The sequence below is a fragment of the Rhodotorula toruloides genome (assembly GCF_000320785.1).
Source record: "Rhodotorula toruloides NP11 unplaced genomic scaffold Scaffold31, whole genome shotgun sequence".
Classification (NCBI taxonomy): Eukaryota; Fungi; Basidiomycota; class Microbotryomycetes; order Sporidiobolales; family Sporidiobolaceae; genus Rhodotorula; species Rhodotorula toruloides.
This window is the reverse complement of record NW_015622991.1, coordinates 1-24,023: the sequence shown is the minus strand read 5'-3', so window position 1 is coordinate 24,023 and position 24,023 is coordinate 1. Positions and strand designations below refer to the sequence as shown.

Sequence of the window (24,023 nt, the reverse complement as noted above, 5' to 3'; positions counted from 1 at the left end):
CAAGCGATTCCTCCCCTCATTTCAGCCCGTCTCCTCAGGCATCGTCGTCAAGCGAAACCTTGTTGAGGTCGGCCTCGAGCCTTGCCGCCTCCGTCGGCGTGATGGTGCCGCTTCCGCCGTCGCTGTCGGCGTCACCAGTCGCGCGCATCTTGGCGAGGAAGTCTTCGGGGCGCTCCTCCTCGTCGACCGTCTCGAGCGTGCGCGACTTGCTCTCGTCGAGCTCGATGGGCGAATGCTCCTCCTTGGCAGGCGGCGAGGCCGACAACGAGCGACCCCAGCTGGTCGACTTGGCGGGACTCGTTTCCGGCGACGCGCCGTAGCCAGAGTCATACCCCGCCGCGGTCGACTCCTCATCCTTCTTGACCTCGGCAGCCGGCTTGCCCCACGGCTTGAGCGCTTGCCCCGACAATGTACCGCTCGGCTGGTCGCTCTTCGCGTCGGGCGCTCCCCAGCCTGCCGCAGGAGTCGCTTCCTCGCTCTTCGTGGCAGAACCGCCCCATCCAGCCGAGGAAGCCCAAGCCGACGGCGCCGCCTCGGCTGAAGTCGACGCAGCCGCAGCGTTGTCAGAGGACGTCGACGACTCCATCGGGGCGAAGGAGGCTGCATGCAGACTCGTCAGCAAAAGCGTGAGCGTTGGCGAGACCTCAGCACTCACAGTCCTCGCGAGCGTACTCCTCGAGCTCTTCCGGGATGTCCTGCTCGTCGCGCTGCATCAACTTGACGATCTCGGCGGCCATGGCTGCGGGGAGAGGCAGTCAGTCATCGCTCACGCGCAGAGTGATTGTATTGGCAGTCGACGCACCGCGGTCGCGGCTGCCGGAGAGAAGGGTGATGGAGCGGCCCTCGTGACCAGCGCGAGCGGTGCGGCCGATGCTGCCATGGAGCGAGTCAGCCGACGCATCTCTGCTGCGAGAGGGAGCAAGCGCACCGGTGAACGTAAGAGGCGACGGAGTCGGGCACGTCTGCGAAGAGAGCAGGTGAGTATCGAGCCGGACTCGAGACGTGCGAGACGCACCGAAGTTGCAGACGACCGTAACGCCCTCGATGTCCAATCCGCGCTGCGCGACGTCGGTGGCGAGGAGGATCGGGTGGCCGCCCTGGCAAGAACGAAAGAAGTCGATTCAGCATGCTTCGAATGCGGAGTACGAGAGGGCAGATGGACCTTGCGGAACTCGTTCAGGGCAAAGTCGCGCTCCTCCTGACGCTTGTCGCCGTGCAAGCAGAGCGCCTCGTACTTGTCCGGCAGCTCGCGGATCCAGTCGGTCATCTCCTGCACCGAGCGCTTGGTATTGAGGAAGACGAGGATCTTGCCATTCTCCGCCTTGACCTCGTTGATGATCTCGATGAGCCTTGCGAGAGGCGAGCGGTCAGCGCGCGAAGGCTTTGAAGCGTAAAGCCCACGTACTTGTCGCGCTTGTCGATGTACCCGTGGCAAAGAATGACCTCCTGCTTGATCTGCAGTAACGCGAGGAGCTCGTCAGCAGCTGGCGCAGCGGAATGAGGGTGCAGAACTCACCCTCTTCGCGGCGACCATCTCGTCCTTCCCGATGTGGACCCTTGCGGCGTCCTTCAAAAACTCGTTGGCGAGGTCGCGCACCTCCTCCGGCCACGTTGCAGAGAACCTGTGAGTTCGTGGATTGTCAGTACAAGACAAGGAAGGGAAGAAGGGAGAGGAGGGCCACGGGGGAGCGAGCGAAGAGGAGAGTGAAGAGAGGATAGAGGCAGCGAGGGGGCGGGAGAGTGAGGGAGGACGAGAAGGCGCACATGAGTACCTGGCGGTCGGGGCGCACGCAGCTGAAGATCTGCCTGAGCTCCTCCTCGAAACCCTCATGAATCATCCTGTCGGCCTCGTCGACGACGAGGTACGTGACGCGCTTGAGCTGTCGCATGGAGGCGAGGTCGTCAGCAGAGGAACGGAAAGCAGGACTTTGGGAGATCAACATACGGTGACCGATCCTTCGGCTGTCAGCGTCGGCAGGAAGCGTCAGTAGCACATCAACGACAGGGACGGAGGCTTGCGACGCACCGAGGTACTCGAGGAGGCGACCCGGCGTGGCGATGAGAATGTCGACGCCCTGCGAGATGTCGACGAGCTGCCTCATCTTGCTGACGCCGCCATAGGCACACGCGAAAGTGACGGGGGAGCCTTCGCCGACAGCCCTGAACTCGGCGAGGATCTGCATGGCAAGTTCGCGAGTCGGCGCCATGACGAGGGCGACTGGAGAGACGGGAGAGCGCGCGGGCGCGAGAGTGGCGGCGGCGGCAGAGGCGAGAAAGAAACCGGTGATTTATGCAACAGCAGGACAGGGAAAGAATGAGGTCAGCGTGAGCAACCGAGCGAAGGAGTATCGCTTGGGAAGGTCACGCACTGGGTCCTTGAGCAGCGTCCGTCGGCGGCTGAGCCTGGACCTGGAGGATAGCGGGAGCAGCGTAGGCGAGAGTCTTGCCCGAGCCGGTCTCCGAGATGGCGCTACGGGAGCGGGAAGGTCAGACGCTGAGCAGAGGTTCCGCTCCTCGAGCGGTACGCACATGAGGTCGTTGCCGCTCATGGCCATCGGAAAGGCTTGGGACTGGATCGGCATGGGCTCGATGAAGCCCTTCCTCTTGATGTACTCGAGAACAAAGTCCGGGAGTTGCATCTCGATCCAGTTGTGCGCAGGACGCAAGGCGTTGCCGAAGACGCTGATCTTCTTCAACTTGCGCCATTCCTCGACCTCCTCGTCCGAGCGGTTCGTGACGTTCTTGTGCTCGGTGTAAAAGTCCTGCGAAAGGGCAAGCGGCGACAGATGACGATAAGAGGCGCAAGAATCGACGAGGAGTCAGTAGATGCATGCAGCGGCAGAGTAATCGAGCAGGGGAGAGGCGGAGTGAGAGAGACAGGGAGAACAGGAGAGAGACAGGCGTGCGGAGGAAGGACGAAGCGCACCTTCTGGAACGGCGGAAGCTCGACCCTCGAAAAATCGATGGGGCTGAGGTCGGCCATGTACGGGCCTGCGCGACACGGGTGCGCGTCAATGTCTAAGCTAGCGCTGAGTGGAACGAGCGGAGCGCACCCTTGTCCCTCATGGGAGGACGAGGTCCCGAGTCGTAGCCGCCCGACATGCCCCGACCGCCGAAGCCGGGACGAGGCCCTTCTCCGCCGTAGCCACCGCCGTAGGGGCTTCCGTTGTCGCCCGGGGGAGCGCCGTAGCCTGTAAAGAGGGCAATACGCGGGATTCTGATTAGTTTTGCGAAGGTCGAAAGAAGCGCGACGAGACGCACCATCACCGCCGCCGCCGCCGTAGCCGCCCCTACGGTCGTCGCGAGGACCACCGTAGCCTGTGAGGAGAAAAGGGCGATGACTTGTTAGCTCTTGAACCAATGAGGCGCGAAGTCTCGGAGGACGTGCAGCTCACCATCGCCGCCCCTTCCGAAGCCGTCGCCGCCGAAACCTCCACGTCCACGTCCGCGTCCACGACCGCCAAAGCCACCGCGCCCGCCGAAGCCTGCAAGCGGTGGGGTGGGTGAGCGACAAACGAGAGGACGGCAAGATGAGTGCGTACCTTCTCCGCCGTCTCCTCCACCGCCATATCCGCCTCCTCCTCCACTTCCGCCCCAGCCTGCGAGAGAAGGAGACGAGTTAGGCGGGAGATGGACGGGTCAAGTAGAGGTCGACGCACCACCTCCGCCCGAGACGTTGTCGCCTCCCATGTCCACGCGGTCGTCACGGCGCGGCCTCCTCTCGCCTCCTCCGCCGTTGCCGAAGTCGTTGTGCTGACGAGGCGGGCGATCGTATCCTCCCTGGCCGCGCTGCTGCATGTGAGGAGGCGGAGCGCGTCCCTGCCCACCGTATCCTCCTCCGCCGTTCCCGCCGCGGTCGTTGGATCGGGCGTAGCCGCCTCCAGCGTTCCATCCGTCGTTCGACTGCTGAGGCTGCGAGTCACGGCGGCCCCAGTCTCCACCTTGTCCTCCCCAACCTCCTCCTCCTCCTCCCGAAGCCTGCTGCAACGGCTGACCGCTCGAACCGCCTCCACCGGTCGACCAGCCGCTCGTATCATTTGTCAGAGTCGACTGGGCGCTGTTGCTCGTTCCCCAGCCTGCTTTGGCAGCCGCTGCAGCCGAATCTGTGGACAGGAGGTGAGGGTGGGGACAGACTCGTCAGCACATGCTCGTATGGGCGGAAGGAAGCGTGAACGCACCCCAAGCCATGCTTGTAATGTGCTCGAGGTGGGTGTGAGGCCGTCCGAGGGCGTTGTGGGAGAGCGAGTGAGGAGAAGGAGGAAGAGAGGAGGTCGCGAGGTCCGTGGAGCGACTCGGACGAGCGGGCGAGCGCGCTTGACAGGTTCAAAGCGTCGAGTTGTGGTCGTATATAGCAGCGAGAACGCGAATATGAGCGAGATCGAGTTTGAGAAAGCGAAGACAGCGAGAACACCCGGGTCGAAGCGAGCAGGGTTCTCTCCTCGTCGGTTCTGGAGTAAGGCGAGCTGCGAGCATGATTTATGCACAGTACTGTACCTGCAAAACGCGCCCTTTCGTCCAAGGGACGCGACGCCCCGCTCACAGCAACGCCTTGCCCTGCTCGTTCGCCTCCTGCTCCGCCAGCCTCTCCAATAACTCCTTCACCCTCGTTCCCTCCCTCTGCCCGCTAATCGCCGCACCCGCCACGCTTCCGTGATTGTCGAGGTCCGTATGCTCGCCCGCATAACCGAGCCGACCGTCCCACGTCGGGCGGGAGACGATGACAAAGTCGAGAGGCGAGGCGCGCTCGCCGTCCTTCGACTGCGTGAGCGGGACGGGTGTCGAGGTCGCGCCGCGTGAGAAGGGGTCGCGTTGCCATTCGGTGACGAGCTTGACGGTGGGAGCGGGAGGAGCAGCCGAGGGAGACAGGCGGGTGACAAGGTAGTCGTGGAACGCGGAGGCAACCTCGTCGGCCGGGTAAGAGGCAATGTACCGAGCGGCGGCTGGACCGATGTAGGCGAGAAGGGTAGGATGGGGAGTCGAGGCGATGCGCTGGAAGGACGAAACGGGAATGACGGTGCGGGAGAAGAGGTCGTGGAGTGATGCCGGCTTCGCTTCCTCGAGAGGTACGGATGGATCGTGCAGGGGGAGAAGGAGGAACGAGCCGTTCTCGTCCGGGCTGGGCCACCACGCCGACGGGTAGGAGAGTACGATCTTCTCGAGCGAGCCAGTCCGCATCCGCTCAATGGCTGCGGTATAGAGCGGCGAGAGAGGGGGTTGGAAGGTCGGAGGCGAATGCTGCAGGACAGCGAGCGGGATGGTCGAAATGACGGCTTTGGCGGTGAAGGTGCGTCCGTCCTTCGTCTCCACCCTGACACCCTTGCCCGCTCCGAGATCCTCGATTTCTGTGACCTCGACGCTAAGACGCACCTCACCGCCGGCCGCCTTGATGTCCGCGACGAGGTTCTTCATTACTTCGCCATATCCGCCTTCGGGGAAGCCGTCCGTGCCCTTGAAACCCTGCTCGAAGCCCGCATACTTGGCACTCATTCCCTCCAACTCAACACCTGCACCGATCTCTGCGGTTCGTGCGAGAGCGACGAGTCGTGGGTCCGACTTGAGGGTCGGGAAGAGGAGAGAGGCGATGGATGCATCGGCTGGGACGCCTGAAGGAGGGGTGAAGGCGTTCTGGGCGGACGTCGCGAAAAGAGATGTCGCTTCTGCTTCTGCGAGAGGGCCGTTCGGGCCGTAGACGAGACCCTTGGCGCCTTGAGGGACATGGACGTCCTGCCAGATTGCGCAGAGGTCAGTCCAGAGTCACGGCGGAACGTGCGGAAGCAGACGCACCATTCCCAGCTCGTGTGTTATGAGCTTGGCAGTCGGCACGCCCTCGCGGAAGCCGTGAATCATCGAGCCACCCAGGTCGATTGGTTGCGGGAGACCTTCGACCTCTCCCGCGGTGTAGATCCGTCCTCCTACCCGGTTGCGCGCTTCGAGCAGCGCCACACGATGTCCCGCAAGCTGTCTCGCTGCCACTGCGCCTGCCATCCCGCACCCAATCACCACAACGTCGTACGCCGGATCAGGTTCTCCCGAGAGAGGGGTCGAGGGAGCAGCGCGAGAAGCGGGGACGACCATCGTTGTTTGTGCAGTCCAGAACAGTTATCGAGCACTCTTCAGCGTACTCTTCAGCCAGTCCAGCGAGAGCGAGCGAGGGTCGTGAGCGAGAGAGTCGCGAGGTGGGGTTGGCCAGTGTCAGTCACGGCAACGAGGACTGCACTCGCTTGCTTGTGCTTGCTAGACCCCCGTTGCATCAACAGTGAGTGCCTCCACCTGTCTGCGCTGCTCCCGCGCTCGCTCGTTGCGTCGCCATCGCCCACTTCCTCTCCGTGACATCGCAACTCGCACGACACGCTACACGGCTTAGAGCGGCATGGGAGACAGCTGAACCGAGTGCATAAAGCTCACAAGCTGACGGTCGAACCTCGCACAGCATCCTCGAGCCCTTACCGCCTCGCCTGCACCCTTTCTCCTCCTCATCTCCCTTTGCGCATCCTCCGCCATGGACCGCCAGATCAAGGCCGAGCCCGGCGCAGCCGACACTCCCTCCGCCAATTCTGCCACCGCTTCCCCTCTCCCGACCTCGGCCAACTACACCGACTTCATCCTCCGCTCGACCGCGCCGTCCACTTCGTCGGGGTGGAAGCACAACGTGATGAAGTTTGCCGTGTCGGGCGACCGCGAGATTGACCCCACGGACGAGTCGCTCTTCATGCGCCCTGTCAAGCTGAACCGCAAGGATCCGCGGACGGTCAGGCGGTTGACGGACGAGGACAGGGAGAGGCATAACAAGCGGGCGCTTGCGCGGGCAGCCAAGGCAGCGGGTACGAGTATGGATATCGATGTCAAGCCTGGCGAGGGCGTCAAGGCGGAGGATCAGGAAGGCGAGGGAGACGAGGACAAGGAGGAGTTGAACCCGGAGCTCGTGGGCAGGGGCGCGAACGGGACGACCGGGATGCAGCGGCGCGGACCGAGCGGGCAGTTCAAGAAGAAGACGAAGCGGGTGTACGTCTCGAGCGAGGAGGCGCGGCGGCTGAGGCGGGAAGAGTGGCAGCCTTGGGTTCTCGAGGACGACGAGGGCCAGGAGAGGTGGATCGGCAGGCTCGAGGGAGGCGCAGGAGAAGTCGAGGCCAAGTCTTCGCAGACGGACTCGAAGAACGGAGCGGGTCTGTCGGGCTGGCGACCTGCGGCGGAGGCGAGCGCGACAGGAGGCGGAGGCAGCGCCTACGTCGCCTTCGTTCTCAGCGACGACGGCGAGCACTTTGAGGTCGTCCCAATCAACCGGTGGTACCGCTTCAACCAGGGCCCGAAGTACATGACTCTGGCGGAGGAAGAGGCGGAGCAGGAGGTTCGTCTCGCTCACTCCCTCTTTTCCAAACTTGCAATCGCTCACCGAGAGTGCTCACCCCGTTCGCGTCCGCAGTACAATCGTCAGCAAAAGTCGAAGGAGACCGAGCGCTGGATGATGCACCGCCGCACCGCACCCGCTTCAGGCAGCTCAACTCCCCAGCCCTCCGCCTCGACATCCGGCTCCAACGGCACCGGCAACGGTGGGGCAGTCTCTGCATCTGCTCTGCGTGCTCGTATGATGGCTCGCTCAGCGACTGGTACGCGTGCGGACTCGAGCGATGTGGACGAGAGGGGAAGGCCTCGCGTCAGGACGGTCATCTCGGCTGGTGGAGAGGGCGGACGAGGTGGAGGCGGAGCGAGGGGCGGGCGGGCGCAGGACCAGGATGCGGACGAGTTTGACTACGAGGAGGACTTTCAGGATGATGAGGAGGGCATCGCGCAGATTGATGACTTGGCGGACGAGGACGAGCGCAAGGAGCTGGAGGTGCGCCCGCCAAGACCTTCCGCTCTCCCGCCCGCTTTCGCTCACGGTTTTCCTGCACCAGGAACGCATCCGCCGCGAAATGCGCGCCGTCGAGCGGATGGAAGACACGCCCGAAGTGGAAGATGACGACGAGGCGACCAAGCGCCTGACGGGCACAGGCAAGGAGATCAAAAAACTCGTCAAGAAGTCGGACAAGTCGGGCGCGTACGAGTCGGACGACGAGGACGAGAACCCGTATGCGAGCGTGCGTTGCGAGTCTCTCCTTTCCCCGCCTTGAGTTGGGCTGATTATCTCTTGGACGCGCAGGACGAAGCCGACTCGGACGACAACGCCTCGACGACCTCCGCTCCGCGCGGTGACTCCAATTCGCGCGCCGCCTCCCCGAACCCCGCCTCTCCTTCCTCTGCCGCCCGCTCGCGCAACGCCTCCCACTCGCGCGATGGGTCGCCTGCCGGTTCGGGCTCGGCACTCGTCGCGAAGAGGGCGACGTCGCCTGCTCCAGGCTCCTCCTCCGGCTCAGGGAAGCGCAAGCGCAGCGCGCACTCGGCTGATGGCGCCGCGTCCGACTCGGACGCCGGTGGCGACCCCTCGAAGCGCCGCAAAGCGCACGGCAAATCTCCTTCTCCCGCTCCAACCGCCCTCATCACGCAAGCGGACTTGATCGCGTACCTCAAGACCAAGGCGAACCAGACTAGCACGACCAAGGAGGTCTTGACGCATTTCAGGAAGGCGATCAAGGGTGATGCGAGGAACAAGGCGAGTATTGGAGGGCTTTTGCAGGCGGTCGCGAATCTGGTCGGGGGGAACTTGGTGCTCAAGCAGGGGTTGTGAGCGGGCGAAGCGGGGAAGTTCTTTCTTCTCGCCCTTACTTTTCTTCGTCTCTCCGCGCCGCAAAAGGAGTGCAATGACGTCCAGCGTCTTCAATGCCCTTCTACTGCGAGGCTACGGCGCTCGAGGACGTCGAGCGTCGACGAATCCCTCCTCCGCTTCTCGCTCAACCTGCTCGAAAGACGCGGTCAGCCGTCTTCTGCCTTTGTGATCTTCACTCGAAGCAGCTGCTTCGGATCGCTTCCCGCGTTTCTTACGCCGTCCCAATCCCTCTCCTCCTCTCTTCCGCGCGCACCACATTCCTATTTTCCTGCTTCCCGTCCAGCCTTCCAACCAGCGTCAGAGCCTCCCCTGCACGTCGATGAGAGGAGCAGACGCAAGCGAGCGATGGACGTGTGCCCCAGTAGCAAGCTGCAGAGGCGGAGGAAGAGAAGGAGAGGAAGAGGAGAATGGTGAAGGAGAGGAAGCAGCAGCGTGGCCCTCTCCGAATGTGTCGTCGTACAGCGTCGTCCAGGACGAGAGCCGCAATCAGGAAGTAGCAGGACCAGTGCAAGAACGACCCCTTGGTCGACCCCCGCCGTTCCCCAGCCAGTCCGCGAGTTCGCGGGGGATACCGGCAGGCGCGTCGTGTCTCCCCAGTCTCAACAGCGTCAAGTAGAGTGTGCAGGATGGACTGGGAGAGTCGTAGCTGTCGAGGGAGACGAGGGAAGGGAAGGAAGAGGCGGAGGCATGTGAAAACGGTCAAGTCCCTCGTCCGCCCTCTCCTTCGCCCTCTCTTCCCTCCCTTAGCCTTGTAGATCTCATGTAAGCTGTACACGGTGCTGTACAGACGCCCTCGAAGCAGCAGAGCAGGGAATGGCGCCATCCACCCTCTGACTTCGCGAGAGTTCTCCTCCCGCGAGGGACAGCGCGACTCGCCGCTCTCTTGACGAGAGCCATTCGGTGAACACGCAGAGAGCATCACAGTCCCCTCTGCAACACGTACAGCGCCACCCTCGAGCGCATACACTCAGCGTCGCGCCGTCGTCGTCGAACGCCCTTCCCGCTCGCTCGCACAACCTCGACAGCGCTCACCAGGCGCAACTCCGGGTGACTGAGCCTCGAGTGCTTGGCTGTGGGAGATCACGCAGGGCCCTTTAGACCCCTGCTGCACCTCCTGAGCGCGCGCACGCCAACGGCTTTCGAAGCTTCGCCGAGGGACATCACTCGTCCACGACTCGTCCCGCCTCGCTCGCAGGACCAACTGCGCCACTCGGGGTGCTGTCAGGACGACTACGCACGCCCAGACACCCAGCAACAGGGCCAACCACGCACACACGCCGAGAGGACTTCCCGAGCATCGTCAAGCTCGAAGCTCCTGTCGAGGTCGGATCCCGCAAGGACCGCCGACGAGCTCGAGACGGGTTCGAGGAGTGCGCGTGCTGGCTCTCTTCCCTCCCTCACACCACTCGAGCACTTGAACTGGACGGCGAGGATGACTTCGCCAGGTGAGTCTGCGAGCCCTCTCCCGCTCTCACACTCGACTGCGTCCCCGTCTGTCGTCACACGAGGCTGACCCCGCTCGATTCGACGCCATGGTCCCCTCGACAGCGTCTCACTCGACCACCCCACCGAGCCACAGCGAAAAGGACGAGCTGCCCGCGCCACTCTCGTCGTCGACAGTCCCTCGCTCGCTCGCCTCGACAGACTCGTCACTCGCCCACGCCGCCCACAAGCTGGAGGACTACCACGCCCCTCTTCCTCCGCTCGACATGACTCTCGCAGTCGCGGCAGAGTACGACGCAGACACCTCGGACACCGACTCGCACGCCGCTGCAGACCGCACCCTCACGGCCAAGTCGCATGTCGCGCCAGGATCGACCACCAGGTCCGACTCGCCTTCGCCCCTCTTCTGGAGCGAGAGCGGGTGGAACGCGGGCAGCTTCACCTTTGCGCCGTTCGCGGGGGACGAGGGCGTGTCGACGACGCCTGCCGCCACCACCTCGACAGCTGCGTCCGCTCGCGACCACGACAAGCAGCGCGCCTTCACCGCCTCGTCCCCGCCGTCCCAGCCGTCCCAAGCGTCGACGAGCACTCCACCCGCCACCGAGGGAACCGTCAAGGCCCGCTCGAAACTCGCGCCGACTGCGCAGCCGTTCGCACCCAAGTCGCCCGCTCAGCCGCAGCGCACCCACCGTTTGCCCTCGCTCGACCTCTCGACGACGCTCGAGCACTTCTCGTTCCCGGCCAAGGGCACCTACGCGACGACGACCACCAGCCCGACGACTTCCTCCTCCCTCGAACCATGCACGCCGCCCAACAGCTCGCAGTTCGACGCAGAAGGCCATCTCGTCTCGCAAGGCGCCAAGTACTCGATCGCAGACGAGATCCTCCAGCTCCAGTCGGCGCCGCTCGGTCCTGTCCACCCCGACGAACTCGAGACGCTCGACAGCTTGTTCGAAGACGACTTGCCCTCGCCCGCCGTGCCCTTCCCGACCTCGATGGCGTCCCGCCTCCGCACGGTCAGCGAACAGTCGGCGTTCAACCGCGGCATCGAGGCGTGGCGTCTGCAGCAGCCGCCCACTCGCTTCCTGCCGCAGCAGCCGGCGCTCTCGTCGCCCTCGCTCGCTAGTACATTCGAGCGCTCGCGCAGCTCGAGCATCGCCTCGACCACGAGCTCGTACTTCCCCGCCGCCGCCAGGCCGTCGTTCGACCGCGCCAACACGGCCGCCCAGCTCCAGTCTTACTTTGGCCCGTCGACGACCGAAGTCAACGTCCCGTTCCCCGTCGAGCCGTACCCCCCTCCTGCGCCTTACCTCTCTCGCACGCCTTCGTACGCCAGTCTCGCCGGAGTCGGACCAGGACCAGGACCGTTCGCGAGCCCGCTCGCCGCGCACCCGGAACCGTTCAACCTCCTCCCCGACGACCCTCTCTACCTCGAAGCGCGCGAAACCTTCATCAACGCCTCGTGCTCGTCGCTCTCCGGCCCGCCAACGCCGCTGCACAGGCAAACGATGGGCGCGCACTTTGACAAGGCGATGCACACGCTCAACCCGCTCGCGACGCTCTACGGCCTCTCGCAGGAAGCGGCGAACCAGCTCCTCGCTGATCCAGCCAAGAGCGGCGTCAGCGACGTCGTCCTCCGCGTCGCGGTCATGCGTGGGAGGCAGCAGCAGCTGGCGAGCGTGCAGAGGAGCGCGATGGGTCAGGCTTTGCCCGGACCGAGCCCGAACAACCGCAAGATCAGCCTGTACAAGACCGAGTTGTGCAGGAGCTGGGAGGAGAAGGGCAATTGGTGCGTTGGCGGTTCTTTCGCAGCCAGTCGAGGAGTGAGTGCTGACGGACTTCGGCGTCTGCAGCCGCTACGGCGTCAAGTGCCAGTTTGCGCATGGCATTCAGGAGCTTCGCGAGGTTGCTCGTCACCCCAAGGTGCGTCGCGGCTGCTTCCTCACCGCCCCCGAGCGAAAGCTGAACCCTCGCCTTTGCTCGCAGTTCAAGTCCGAGATCTGCCGCACCTTCTGGCAGCAAGGGTCGTGCCCGTACGGCAAGCGGTGCTGCTTCATCCACGCCCTGCCCGAGTCCGACTCACCCGCCGGTTCGCCTCGCAAAGGCTCCGTCGCAGGCAGCCGCTCCGCAAGCCCGTCTCGCGGACAGGCTCGCATGACCTCGACCGCCATCACAGGCGCTCCGTCCCGCACGTTCGGACCGGCCCTTTCCGAGCTCATCGGCTCAACGTCGAGCTCGTCGTCGTCCGTCAACGGTGGCTCGCCTAAGCACTCGATGAAGCTCGAGCTTGGCGCCGCTGCGCCCGCTGCCTCGCCCGCATCCACCTCGACCGCCCATTTCGAGTCGTCGACGCTCTTCGGCCTCGGTATCCGCGAGCGTCCTGGCCAAGCTCCGCCCGTCTTCAAGGACGCCCCGCAGAGCCGCCTCCAGCGCCTCGCCAGCCTCAGCGGCGGACCTTCCTCGTCCTCGCTCGCCTCGCTCGCCGCCTCGTCGAGCCCGACCGTCCCAACCTCGAGCGCGTTCGGCGCCCCGCACACGCGCCACGACAGCACCCACTCGTTCATGACGAGCTCGTCGACCTCGTCGTCCGCCGTCGCGTGCTCGCCGCTCCTCACCCGCTCAGGATCGTCGTCGAGCCTCTCGTCCGGCGCTGGTTCGCCCGTCCTCCACCGCGTCGGACATGACTGGCTCTCGTCGTCTTCGGCCGCCAAGAACGCCGCGCTCGACTGGCCCGCGATCGAGGAACTCGCCCTCGACGACCCGACTCCCCTCCCTCCTTCCTCGACCTCTGCCCTCGCCGGCCGTTTCTATTGAGCGGGCGCGCGTCGAAGCGACGCAGCCCGCCTCGCCTCTCTATTTCGTTCTCGCGGCCTCTTTAAGGTTTCACCCAGCATGTCTCTATCTCGGGTTCTTTTCGTGCGGTCACTTCCGGGCTTCCGTTCTTTCGTCGTCGTCGCCGGGGAATTTCGTGATTTCTTCGCATCGGCGGTGCAGGACGACCCGCCCGATTTCCTTGCCCTCCGTCACCTTTCCCGCATCGACAGTCTTCGTCCGGCTGTCGCCCCTCTCCTCTCTCTCGCAAAAGAAGGCCCTCCTGACGCCTCGCCCTCCCTCTCCTCCTCGTCACCCATCTACCTCGCTTGCAGTCTATACCCTCTCTTCATGTTGATGCCCCTCTTCCACCCACACCCGCGCATACTACCCCACAACCCTGCATCCTAGTTCTCCTTTCCCACTCATCGTACACATCCAACTTATTCGCACATACCTTCCCATCTCTCACGTTTGCTTCCCCATGTATCGCAAGATCTCTCCCTCTCTCGCTCGCTTGATGCTTGACGTACACACTTTTGTGCAGAATTACAACCCGCATACGACTCGAAATCCCACGCAGTGCATTCACTCTCCGCTCGCGAGCCGTCTGTAGAGAGAAGAGGGCGAGTGTCTGTGCATTGCGAGTGAGAGAGGAAGAAGTGCAAGGCTATGTCCGGCATAGAAAGTACGAAAGAAGTGCAGTGCGGCGTGCGATAGAGACGGAACGAAGTCGGAGGGGGAGAGAGAGAGAGAACGAGGCTTGCGAAGGTGCGTATGCGTGCGAGGAATGCGAAGGGGAAGTGAGGGTCGTTACAGCAGCGGGAGGACGAAGGTCGAGAAGAGGATGGTGAGGACCGAGGGGAGGGTCGACGAGGTCGAGTAGGTTGCGAGGCCGGTTCCCTTGCAGTGCTGCGAGTGCAACCGCATGCAGAACCCGAAAGAGCAGTCAGTTCTCGTTCCTTTCGAGCAATACGCAAGCGTCACTCACGTTGTTCGCCGCCGTGGGCCAGCACGATAAGTACCTGCACCACGAACAAGCCGTCGCGGGATCGCCCGTATAAAAGTTCCGCACGAGGACCACAAAGACGACGACGACGAGCGGGAGTGCGAGGAGGCGGAGGCCGATGAAGACGTATTTGTGCGTGCGGGAGGGGTGGACGATGGGGAAGAGGAGGATCGAGGTGAGAAGGCCCATGAGGAAGCCGCCGAGGTGGGCGAAGTTGTCGACGCCTGTGCGTCCCCGAAGAAGACGAGGATCAGCTGCTGTTGAGCGTTCGGAGCTTTTGCGAGCTGAGTCTTGAGAGAGAGCGAACGCACCTGGTACCCATCCCAGCCCGAGACCGATGACAATCTCCACGACGAGGAAGAGGAGTTTCCGGAGTGGCCGGTACTCGATCTTCCAGTGCGCAAGTAGATCTCTGCGCAAGCTCAAGCTATCAGTTTGCTGCTTGCGGAAGAGGGAAGGGAGAAGCGAGACGCACACGAGCAACGCCGCATGAGTCCCGAAGATCGCGCCGCTCGCCCCGACGGATGGCTGGCCGACAAGCGCAAAGTTGGCGCCGAGGGCGAAGCCGAAGATGCCGGAGGCGAGGTAGACGACGAGGAAGCGTGGGGTGCCCATCATGCGTTCGACCTGTGCGTTCAAGTTGTCGCAACAGGTCAGCGAGAACGATGGCGAGATTGGTCGACCAGTGAGTGACATGGACGCACCTGAGCTGCGCTCGTACATTGCGCGAGCATGTTCAGCAGCAAGTGCACAACACCCGCATGCAAGAAGATCGGTACGAAGAAGCGGAAGGACTGGTTCGGTCCGCCCGTTCCATCGACAATCTTGAAGCCGCCGAAGCCGCAGACATCCGACATGGTGCACTGTGCGTCGGTCGAGGAGAGGGTGGATTTGTTCGTGTCTTGCAGGCAAGTCCAGGTTAGGTCGGTGACCTGCGCGGTGGCGGAAGGTCAGCTCGTACTGGACGGATGCGAGCTGGAGAGACGCACGCCCGAGATGTATTTGATGCAGCCGGCGAAGCGAGCGCCGAGATTGATCAAGACTTCGGCGGAAGGACCTGTCGAATATCGTGAGTCAGCATCCTACGACTCGTTTCAGAACGACGGGCAAGCTGCGCGCTGGTCCGCGACTGCGCCGAGGAAGCTATCGAGCGAGAGGACGCACCGATCATGACGTTGAAGGAAGGCTTGGTCTGGATTGGCGAGCCCGTGTACGACTTCATCTTGACCAGCTCGTAGATGAGAACCTGCGACAACGCGCACGTCAATGCTCAGCTCCCACTCTTTAGCAAGCCCGCCGAAGTAGGAAGCCAGCAAGCGTGTCGCGAGACTCACAGCCGTCATGACGACCGCCAAAGCCCAACTCGCAAACGGCCACCTCTGCATCCCCACTCCCCTCTTATGTTCCCACACCCTCCTCTCCTGATCCGTCCCGTCCCATACCCACCTCTTCCACAGCGGATCCGGCCGGATCTGTTCGCCATTCGCGCCTCGGTCGGTCGCGGGCGCGACGTCGAGCGAGGGGATCTTCGAGAGCGGGTAGGAGTTGGGGGTGTGAGGCGGGTAGGAGGGGTGTTTGTCGATTGAGGAGGAGGAGGGTGGGCGGAAGGCCAGCTCGTTGGGCATGTAGAAGGACCCCTCACGGTCGCGGTCTGTTCGGCTCCCTCCTCCGCGGCCTCGGATCGACTGCCGCAAGTACCCGACCGGATCGCTGAGCGCTCCCGCAAGTTCTCTCGATCCCGTAGCGGACGAGTCCGACCCTCGTTCGACCGCCCTCATCCCAGCTTTCGACTCGAGGTCCTCGTCCCTCGAGCGAGAGTACGCAGCGTACACTCCTCCGTCGTCGTCGTACGTGTCTGCGTCGTCGTTGCCGAGCGCGGCATAGCCTCTTGTGCGCGAGTAGGGGGTGATAGTCGACGCTGGAGCGGGGGTAGGTGCAGAGCGAGAAGATGAGGTGGGAGGGCCGGATGAAGGGACGAGCGGACGAGAGTCGTCGTCGTCTTCGTCTTGGGCGTAGTTATCGCGGGGGTGCTGCGAAGGCGAGACGTAGGGGATCGCGCCGCCGCTCGTGTTGCTTCCGCCGCCGCTTCCTTCCCCTCGCGCCTTCGCGAGCGGTCCCACCGCCTGCGCCGCCCGCTTGACTGGTTCCGCAGGTACGACCGTACTCTTCTCATCCTCGTCTCCCTCGGCAATCATTTCCGGCGGTACGTACTCCCCTCTGAGCTGCTCCGTATACTCCTCCGGCACGCCCGGGACAGGAGGCGCATCCATCGGTCTCGGTCCTAGCATCCTCCTCCTCCCCGTGAAGCGGCGATCGAGTTGCGAGACCGAGTCTTCGGGTGCGATTGTGGACGCAGCGTCGGAGGACCAGTGGAAGTTGTCGGATGCGAGGTCGGAGGGGGGAGCGGGACGGGCGTACAGGTCGGAGGGCTGCATGGTGAAAATGTGGGAGTGGGGTAAGGGGTCCAGCGAGGTCGGCGAAGGAGGTTGGAGGGGAGGAGGACTGCGCGCAGAGAGAGGAGTTGTGAGGCGAAGAGGGGTAATGTGCGTCCGTCAAGGGTGCTCGGGGTTGGGTGGTCGCGTCGGTAGGAAGTGTAGTCGTGCTGGTAGCGTACTTGTTCGTCTTGGGGCCCTCTGAGCGAGTGCGAGTGGGTGTGCGCAGTCGAGAGGTGCGAGTTGAACGACGCGGTTCCGGGTCGAGGGTGAGCTTAGATGGCTTCGCTCGTCCACAGCGTCGTAGCAGCACGTACAGCAGTCTCTGTGAGCAGCCAAGCGAGTCGCGTCGAGTGACGACGAGGTGAGCGAAGTCGTGCGGACTTGCCGAGGAGGAGAGCAAGGCGGTGCTTGACTGCGATTACAACCGAGTTTGTATTCAAGCTGTAACGAGTACAGGAATACACTTGCAGGTGTATTCAGTTTGTAATGGCTGATTACAACTCGACCGTTGCTGTCGCCAAGTCCCGGCTGGTTCCGCTTCACTCTCCGCGCTTCTCTGTCTGCCTGCTGCTGCGTGGTGTGCATGGCGACGAGCTAGCTGGACTAGCCGACCACTCTACACACGCGAAACACCCGCACGAGCCAGCGCCCGCGCCCGCACACCCTCTCTCGTCCTCATCGTTCGATCGAGTCCACCTCTCCCCCGAACTCGCCATGCATGGACTCGCTCTCGCCTTCGAAGGCACTCACGACACCCTCTCTACCCCCGAGATGCACATCGACCCGAACCAGCTCGAACGCGGCAACCTCGACCGCAACCCCGCAGCCACCCCGGGACGCTCGTACGCGCTCACACACGTACCGGAGGACGAGATCGAGCTTGCAGACTCGGAGCAGGTCCCCGAGGCTGTCGCGACGGCGGGCGAGGCAGGGCGAAACGAGTGTGTCGAGGAGGGAGCCGTCGGGGAGGACGGGTCGGAGCGGGATCTCGCTGGAGGAGGGAAACGCACGGGCTCGCCTTCGCCCGGCCCTCACAAGCCTCACCACGCCGTCTCTCCCTCGCAAAGACCCTCCCGCAGCCCCTCCGACCTCGAAGCCAACGCTCCCTCCCCTTCCTCGCGCGAGTCGGTCTTCAAAAAGGCTACGAACGCCCTCAAGCGCCATGCGGCCTTTGTTGGACCAGGCGTGATCGCGTCGGTCGCGTACCTCGATCCGGGCAACTGGTCGACCGACTTGGCTGCTGGCTCGCAGGTGCGTTCGACCTGCTCGCCACTTGGGAAGGCCGGGGCTGACTTCCCTTTCCTCTGTGCATGGTTGCGCTCGTACGCAGTTTGGATACAGCCACTTGTTCGTCATCTTCTTCGCCGGCATGATGGCGCTCCTCTTCCAGGTCCTCTCGACCCGCCTCGGCTGCGTCAGCGATTACGGTCAGTCTCCTCGCTTTTATTCGTTCAGTGTCGAAAGCGCCTCGCCTCAAGCAGCGGCGGTGCATATCGACTTCATTGAACTTGTGTCGAGACTGACTCTCCTGACTCGACCTGCCCGCAGACCTCGCGACGCATTGCCGCTTCGCGCTGTACGACCGCCCGTCGCCCTACAAGCTGTACTACCGCTACCTCCTCCTGTACCCTCTCTATGTCCTCGCCGAAATCGGCATCGTCATGACAGACCTGGCCGAGCTCCTCGGTTCCGCCATCGCCATCAACCTCCTCATCCCGCCCATCCCACTCTGGGCTTGCGTGCTCCTCACCTCGCTCGACGTCTTCCTCATCCTCCTGCTGTTTAACCAGTACCCGACGAGGACTGTGACGAGGAGCATGAGGCTCTTTGAGCTCCTCATCGGCGTGCTGGTGATTGTCGTCCTGGCGTCGTTCGTGGCGATGCTTGTCAAGGTTGGACCGGTGTGGAAGGATGTCTTCCGTGGCTACGTGCCGGGGTCGGGCATTATTGGCAACGGCGGCATCTACATCGCAGTCGGGTGCGTCTTCGCGAGCTTCACCTCGCGCCGAATTCTCGCTGACTCCGCCCTCGCCTTCGCCGGCCACAGCATCGTCGGCGCAACCGTCATGCCCCACGCCTTCTATATCGGTTCTAAGATGGCTACGATGCGCCGCCTCAAGCCCGAGGATTACGGCGAGGTGTCCCCTCCTTCCTCGCGCGGCCTTGATTCGGACGACTATGACCAATCGAAAGAGCTCAAGCCGTCGTCTGCCTCGACCAACACCGCTGTCGAGCCCGAGCACGAGGAGGACGAGGACTCGCCCGCCAGCCCACGCGGCCGCCTCGCCAGCCTCCTCCCCTCGCACCTCCGTCCCGCCCGCACGCGCTCGTCGCCCACCCGTCCTCGCGCATACTTCCCTTCGATCCATCTTCCCCAGCCAGTCAGTCTCGGAAACATCGGATTCGATTTGGGCGCGTTGAGCCGGGCGCGGACGAGGAGTCGGAGTCCTGTGCAGGAGCGGAGGCGTCCCCTCGCGGCTGGCGAGGAAGGTGAGGAAGGGAAGACCGAAGCGCCCATGGACGAAGTAGCCAAGACGCACCGGATCCGTCCGCGCCCGACCCTCGCCTGCGTCCGCGCGCACCTCACGCACGCAAGTATCGACGTCGCCTTCTCGCTCGTCGGGTTCGCGCTCGTCGTCAACTCGTGCATCCTCATCCTCGGTGCGGCGGTGTTCTACTATGGGGATGGCAGGGCGCAGGGGAGGGATGCGGGTGGCGTCAGCGACTTGTTTGATGCGTACGAGCTGGTGAAGGAGTACCTCGGGCAGGGTGCGCCGCGACTCTTTTCCCAACTCACCTTGGTTGGTCCGCTGACGAGGTTATCTGTCGCGCTCGCAGCCTTTGCGTACCTCTTTGCGATCGCACTCCTCGCCGCCGGCCAGAGCGCCAGTCTCACGGTCACCCTCTCGGGCCAGATCGTCAGCGAAGGGTGCGTTAGCGTTCCCTTCTCCCCATCGCGTTCGTGCTGATCTCCCTCTGTGCGCAGCATGATCGCCTGGCGCACCAAGCCTTGGAAACGCCGCCTCATCACCCGCTGCATCGGCATCATCCCCTCGCTGGCGGTCGCTGTCTCGGTCGGAAGGCAGGGGATCGACGCCCTCCTCGTTGGCAGTCAAGTCGCGTTGTCGATTGTGCTCACGTTCGTGATGATCCCGTACGTTCGACCCCAGGAGTTTCCCTTGCAGCCGCAGCCAGGTTGCATGCTGACCTCGTCGTTGTGCGCAGCTTGATCATCTTCACCTCGCAACAATCGGTCATGGCGATCCCTCACACTCCCTCGTCGCTTCCTTCCGCTCCCTCCGCCCCTTCGCCCGCTCCCTCTCCCTCCCCGCCTCTCCCCCTCCGCACCCGCCTCTCCCGCCTCATGCACACCCTAAACCCCCTCCGCCGCCGCTCCGCGCCCGAAGGCACAACCTCCTTCGCCAATTCAGTCGCGGTCATCTACCTCTGCTCGGCGCTTTGGTTGCTCGTCGGCATCGCGAACGTTTATGCGTTGTACCAGGTCGCGAGTCAGGGGGTCTGATGCTGCTCCTCTCTCTCTCCCTACCCTCGCTTGTTGAAGAAGGTGATTCGATGGTGGCACCGCTTGTTGTCTTCCCCTCTCTCCACCCTCGCATGCCTAGAAGTCCCCCCCTACAGATTTGTTGCCGTACATTCCCCCTCCTCGCACGATTTACCATACCCCGCCTCCCATCACGCATCGCACGATATCTACCCTCCTACGTAGCACGCTTGTAGCTTCTCGTCTCTGTCACGCCCTCTCGAGCTGTCGGTCCCGACTCGCTGATTTGCAAAGAGTCGTTCGATGGCTGCTCTCCCGGGTCAGGAGAGTAAGAGGGGACGAAGGGAATGTTACAAGCACGAACGAAAGAGAGGAACGAGTCGTACACGCCTCAGCCGAGGCCACCGAGCCAAGACAACGACGAGAAAGACCTCCGCCTAACTAGTTGCCCACCGCACGCTCCTCGTCTCCCACCTCGTCGCGGTACGCTCCTTCGACCGTCGGAGGCGGAGCATCGGTGCCGAGCACGCCCGCACGCAAGGCTTGTTCCTCATCTTCGATTTCGCGCGATTCCTGGACGAGCGAGCAGGGTGCGCAGAAGGCGCCTGTCCCGCATGCACTTGATCAGTCTCGCAGGATAATGAGTGGAGGGGAGAGGCGGAAACGCACCGACAAGCACATCCTCCACCGCGTTCCCGCGAATCGCATACCTGTTCCTCGTCTGGAAGCGCGCCATGCACTGGAGAGCCATCTGTCCGATGCCTGCTACTTGGGGCGCGAGAGCGTAGAGGAGGCAGCTTAGGCCGCAGTAGGAGGGGGAGGGGGCGGCTGTGCGTACGTAAGGGTTAGTGCAGGAGAGGAGAGGAGGAGCAGGGGGCGACGAACGTTGACCGGATTGGTAGAGGTGTGTGAGGCGAGTGCGGTTGTCGTTGTAGACCATGCAGGGGCAGCTGCGGGAGTAGATCAAGGTCAGTCCCCCAGTCCGCGAAGAGGAGGAACACCGAGAGGAGAAACGCACCAGCACGCGCCGATGGTCAAGCCCGGTCGCTCGAGACAGTCGCACAGCCCATGGTTCCAGTCCCTCTGTCCGTCGAAGCCGACTGGCTTGGACCTGTGCGGTAGAGACGCGTCAGTTCCGCCGGCATGGGGAGGGAGGAGTGAGCGGGAACAAACTTGGGGTTGCGCGCGCCTGCGATGCTCATTTGCGGCGTGGCGAGCTGCGTGACAGTTCGCTGTCAGTTCTGCCTCTCCTGCACCCATCCTTGCGCGGTACTCACCGGTTGCGACACCACCAGTCCGCCGGTTCTCGTCACGAGGCTGACTGCGTCGTCGTAAGTCGGAGGTGCGTCCTGCTCGGTCTGAGCGAGTTGCTGGTAGTTGTGCTGCTTCTTGTCGACCATTGTGGCAGCTGTAAGCCGTGTGTGAGCGAGTCGAGGGTGAAGCTGATGAAGGAGCGAGGCGGTGTGGACGAATTCAAGAGGGTCAACCCGGCGAAGTAGGGCTTGCTGTGTGACTGTGTGAGCTTGTTACAGTCTAATGAGATTTACTGTACCTCTAGTAAGCACTCCTGCGAAAAGAGGCCGCTCTCCTCCTCTTCGCCGTCATGATCCCTTTCGCTGTTCTCACACTCGCTCAGGCTGGCTCGCACGATGGCTGACAGCGACCACTCGGATGACACGGCCGTCAACAGCTCACCCAGACAGTCTCCACGCCGCACTCGCACTCACTCTCGCCGACCCTCCTCATCGCCGGGAACCCTCAGAGCGCCCCTCCACGCAGCTTACAGCCTCGTGCACGCCCTCGTCTACGCTCCCATCGCTTGGTTCAGCTTTGCCTTCTACGTCTTGTACCAGGAAGCCATCCGCTTCGTCTTTGCTTCGGTGCGATCCCTCCTCGTTTCCGCCTGAAATCGACGCTGACCTTGCATACCCTCCGAATCGCCAGCGCGGCCCGCATATCCCTCGCGACAAGCCGTATGGACGGATTGCGATCATCGGTGCGGGCTTGACGGGCGTGTCGACGGCGGCGCACGCGGTGGATCACGGATTCGAGGTCGTCATCTTCGAGGCCGAGCAGGTGCGCCAGCGTTTATTGGCTGCTCGAGGTTGGCGTGCTGATCCTTGCCCGCTCTCCAGGGAGTTGGCGGAGTTTGGGCTCGGTGCGGCCGCTCATTGATTCCTCGCGACTTGCGCTCACCCTCGATCCCGCACGCAGCGAGAACTCGACGAGCCAGCTCCAGCTCAACTCGATACTGTACCGCTTCCACCCGAGCGTCAAATGGAGCCGAGGCTTCCCCAAGCGCGACGAGATCATCTCGCAAATCAAGGCCGTCTGGGACCGCTACGGTCTCGAGAGCCGCACGCGCTTCGGGTATCGCGTTACCAAGGTTACGCGGGACGAGAAGACGTCTACGGATCCGCGGCAGGGCGGACATGCGAGGTGGATCGTCAATGATGGCAAGGAGGGCGTATTTGACGCCGTTGTCTGCGCGCTCGGCACCTGCGGCGACCCGAAGCTCGTCGAGCTCGAGGGACAGGACTCGTTTGCGGGACAGATCGTTCACTCGTCGCAGCTCGACGACGCAGACCTCGAGGGAAAGAAGGTCGTCATCATCGGCAGCGGGGCGTCGGGCGTCGAGGCGGCGGAATTGGCGGTTGCGAAGAAGGCTGGCGACGTCGTCATGCTCGCCCGGTCCGACAAGTGGGTGATCCCGAGGAATACCCTCGTCGACATCCTTCTTTCGTTGCAGCCGTTCGGGCGTGAGATGGTGCGCCCGGGCGTTTCTTGCCGCCGTTTTTCGAAGTCCCGCTGACCTTTGCGTTGGGCAGCCCCTCTCGTTCATCCCCGAGTGGCTCATCCGCAAGTTCCACTACCGCGACCTGCAGGACCTCTCGCCGTCGAGCAAGGGTCTCTTCGAGGGGTGCGCGCGCTCGCTCGCTCATTTGACTTTGCTGACCTCGCTCCGGCTCGCCCAGCACTCCAATCGTCAACGACGAGTTCCTCCAGCACGTCCGGCAGGGCAAAGTCACGTACAAGCGCGGCGACACGAAGCGCGTCGTCCGCCAGGGGATCCAGTTTGTCGAGCGCGAGCGCGGGACGAAGAGCGGCGACGGCGGGGACGAGACGCTCATCTCTGCCGACGTGTGCGCGCTAGCCTTCAACTCTTTGCTGCGCTCGCTCGCTGACGCTCGCTTCTCGCAGCCTGATCATCGCAACGGGCTACAAGCGCCCTTCGATCGACTTTCTCCCCAAAGACCTCTTCCCCACGGACGAAGACCGCTCGTACGCCCCGCCGTCGCTCTACCTGCAGAACTTTTCGACAGAGGACTGGTCCATCCTGCTCACGAATGCGTCGTATCAGGGTGCGTGCGCTTGTACCTCTCGCTGCTGGCCTCGCTGACGCTCGTCCTCGTAGACGGACTCGGCACGGTCGGCAACTGGCACATTGGGCTCCTCGCGCGCATCTTGTTCGTGTTCCTTTTGGACGAGTCGACCCGCCCAAAGCCGGCGGCGATGAAGACGTGAGTCCCCCTTCCGTCGTCTGCCAGGGTTCTCCCTGATGTCGTTTGTGCGCGCAGCTGGGTCGACGTGATCAATTGGATCAAGCGGGAGGTGCGTTCGCGTATCACTTTGATGCGCACGACGCTCGCTGACGCCCGCTTCGCAGGCTTGGGGGGAATCGTCGTCGGGGTTGACCTTCTTCACGTGCGTCCGTTCGCTCGTCTTCCCTACTGCTCTCTGACGCTTCTTTGTGCCCGCAGCTACTCGGAGATGTGCCTCTGGATCCTCGTCTTCCACTTCTTCAACCCTCGCCGGCTTCCTTGGTGCGTTTCGCTCGCTCTCGCTTCTCCTTCGCTTCTCGTCCTCCTCCTCAAGACACTCTACCGCGATCCCTTCTCCGCGCGCTCTGGCTGCCACTAGCCCCGGAACTGACGCCCCTCTCCCCGCGCAGGCTCTTCTTCATCCTCTTCGGCTTCGGCGTACGGCCCGGCACGCCGCACACCGCCTCGGTCGAGGGCATCAAGCATGCGGAGGAGGTCGCGGTCGGCATTGGGAGGAGGGTGAGGGGTGCGGGGAGGTGAGGGCAGGTGTCTGTTGGGAAGGTCGAACGGCTGGCAACGG

General features: G+C 63.4%; 8 protein-coding genes across 8 annotated transcripts; 4 read left to right on the top strand and 4 right to left on the bottom strand.

The window, feature by feature from the left end:
* Window positions 1-34: 34 nt before the first annotated feature.
* Window positions 35-4,188, bottom strand: RHTO_05238 (ATP-dependent rna helicase dbp2; the record flags this gene model as incomplete). Its single annotated transcript, XM_016418900.1, has 20 exons — window positions 35-600; window positions 656-739; window positions 803-873; window positions 929-962; window positions 1,016-1,097; window positions 1,163-1,349; window positions 1,406-1,455; window positions 1,517-1,622; window positions 1,765-1,880; window positions 1,946-1,962; window positions 2,027-2,218; window positions 2,370-2,470; window positions 2,530-2,762; window positions 2,927-2,991; window positions 3,054-3,191; window positions 3,262-3,318; window positions 3,396-3,485; window positions 3,543-3,599; window positions 3,660-4,103; window positions 4,179-4,188. 20 exons carry the CDS (start codon window positions 4,186-4,188, stop codon window positions 35-37), a joined length of 2,700 nt encoding a protein of 899 aa, XP_016270194.1.
* Window positions 4,189-4,536: 348 nt separating this feature from the next.
* Window positions 4,537-6,075, bottom strand: RHTO_05237 (flavin containing amine oxidase; the record flags this gene model as incomplete). Its single annotated transcript, XM_016418899.1, has 2 exons — window positions 4,537-5,724; window positions 5,785-6,075. 2 exons carry the CDS (start codon window positions 6,073-6,075, stop codon window positions 4,537-4,539), a joined length of 1,479 nt encoding a protein of 492 aa, XP_016270193.1.
* A 424-nt stretch (window positions 6,076-6,499) lies between these two features.
* Window positions 6,500-8,662, top strand: RHTO_05236 (transcription initiation factor TFIIF subunit alpha; the record flags this gene model as incomplete). Its single annotated transcript, XM_016418898.1, has 4 exons — window positions 6,500-7,345; window positions 7,421-7,831; window positions 7,893-8,075; window positions 8,138-8,662. 4 exons carry the CDS (start codon window positions 6,500-6,502, stop codon window positions 8,660-8,662), a joined length of 1,965 nt encoding a protein of 654 aa, XP_016270192.1.
* A 1,471-nt stretch (window positions 8,663-10,133) lies between these two features.
* Window positions 10,134-12,958, top strand: RHTO_05235 (CCCH finger DNA binding protein; the record flags this gene model as incomplete). The annotated part of the gene is made up of 4 exons (XM_016418897.1): window positions 10,134-10,146; window positions 10,250-11,933; window positions 11,998-12,067; window positions 12,131-12,958. 4 exons carry the CDS (start codon window positions 10,134-10,136, stop codon window positions 12,956-12,958), a joined length of 2,595 nt encoding a protein of 864 aa, XP_016270191.1.
* Window positions 12,959-13,768: 810 nt separating this feature from the next.
* Window positions 13,769-16,399, bottom strand: RHTO_05234 (Rhomboid family protein; the record flags this gene model as incomplete). Its single annotated transcript, XM_016418896.1, has 8 exons — window positions 13,769-13,867; window positions 13,947-14,188; window positions 14,276-14,376; window positions 14,440-14,591; window positions 14,669-14,896; window positions 14,954-15,021; window positions 15,129-15,210; window positions 15,299-16,399. 8 exons carry the CDS (start codon window positions 16,397-16,399, stop codon window positions 13,769-13,771), a joined length of 2,073 nt encoding a protein of 690 aa, XP_016270190.1.
* Window positions 16,400-17,113: 714 nt separating this feature from the next.
* On the top strand, window positions 17,114-19,922 carry RHTO_05233 (metal iron transporter; the record flags this gene model as incomplete). The annotated part of the gene is made up of 7 exons (XM_016418895.1): window positions 17,114-17,650; window positions 17,730-17,826; window positions 17,948-18,377; window positions 18,447-19,168; window positions 19,238-19,328; window positions 19,386-19,553; window positions 19,625-19,922. The coding sequence occupies 7 exons, from the start codon at window positions 17,114-17,116 to the stop codon at window positions 19,920-19,922; spliced, it is 2,343 nt and encodes a 780-aa protein (XP_016270189.1).
* Window positions 19,923-20,342: 420 nt separating this feature from the next.
* Window positions 20,343-21,301, bottom strand: RHTO_05232 (uncharacterized protein; the record flags this gene model as incomplete). The annotated part of the gene is made up of 6 exons (XM_016418894.1): window positions 20,343-20,506; window positions 20,571-20,729; window positions 20,787-20,851; window positions 20,920-21,012; window positions 21,075-21,118; window positions 21,179-21,301. The coding sequence occupies 6 exons, from the start codon at window positions 21,299-21,301 to the stop codon at window positions 20,343-20,345; spliced, it is 648 nt and encodes a 215-aa protein (XP_016270188.1).
* Window positions 21,302-21,550: 249 nt separating this feature from the next.
* Window positions 21,551-23,983, top strand: RHTO_05231 (dimethylaniline monooxygenase (N-oxide forming); the record flags this gene model as incomplete). Its single annotated transcript, XM_016418893.1, has 12 exons — window positions 21,551-21,781; window positions 21,846-21,977; window positions 22,037-22,059; window positions 22,116-22,668; window positions 22,730-22,821; window positions 22,877-23,044; window positions 23,103-23,263; window positions 23,317-23,422; window positions 23,480-23,513; window positions 23,569-23,606; window positions 23,663-23,725; window positions 23,854-23,983. The coding sequence occupies 12 exons, from the start codon at window positions 21,551-21,553 to the stop codon at window positions 23,981-23,983; spliced, it is 1,731 nt and encodes a 576-aa protein (XP_016270187.1).
* Window positions 23,984-24,023: the final 40 nt, after the last annotated feature.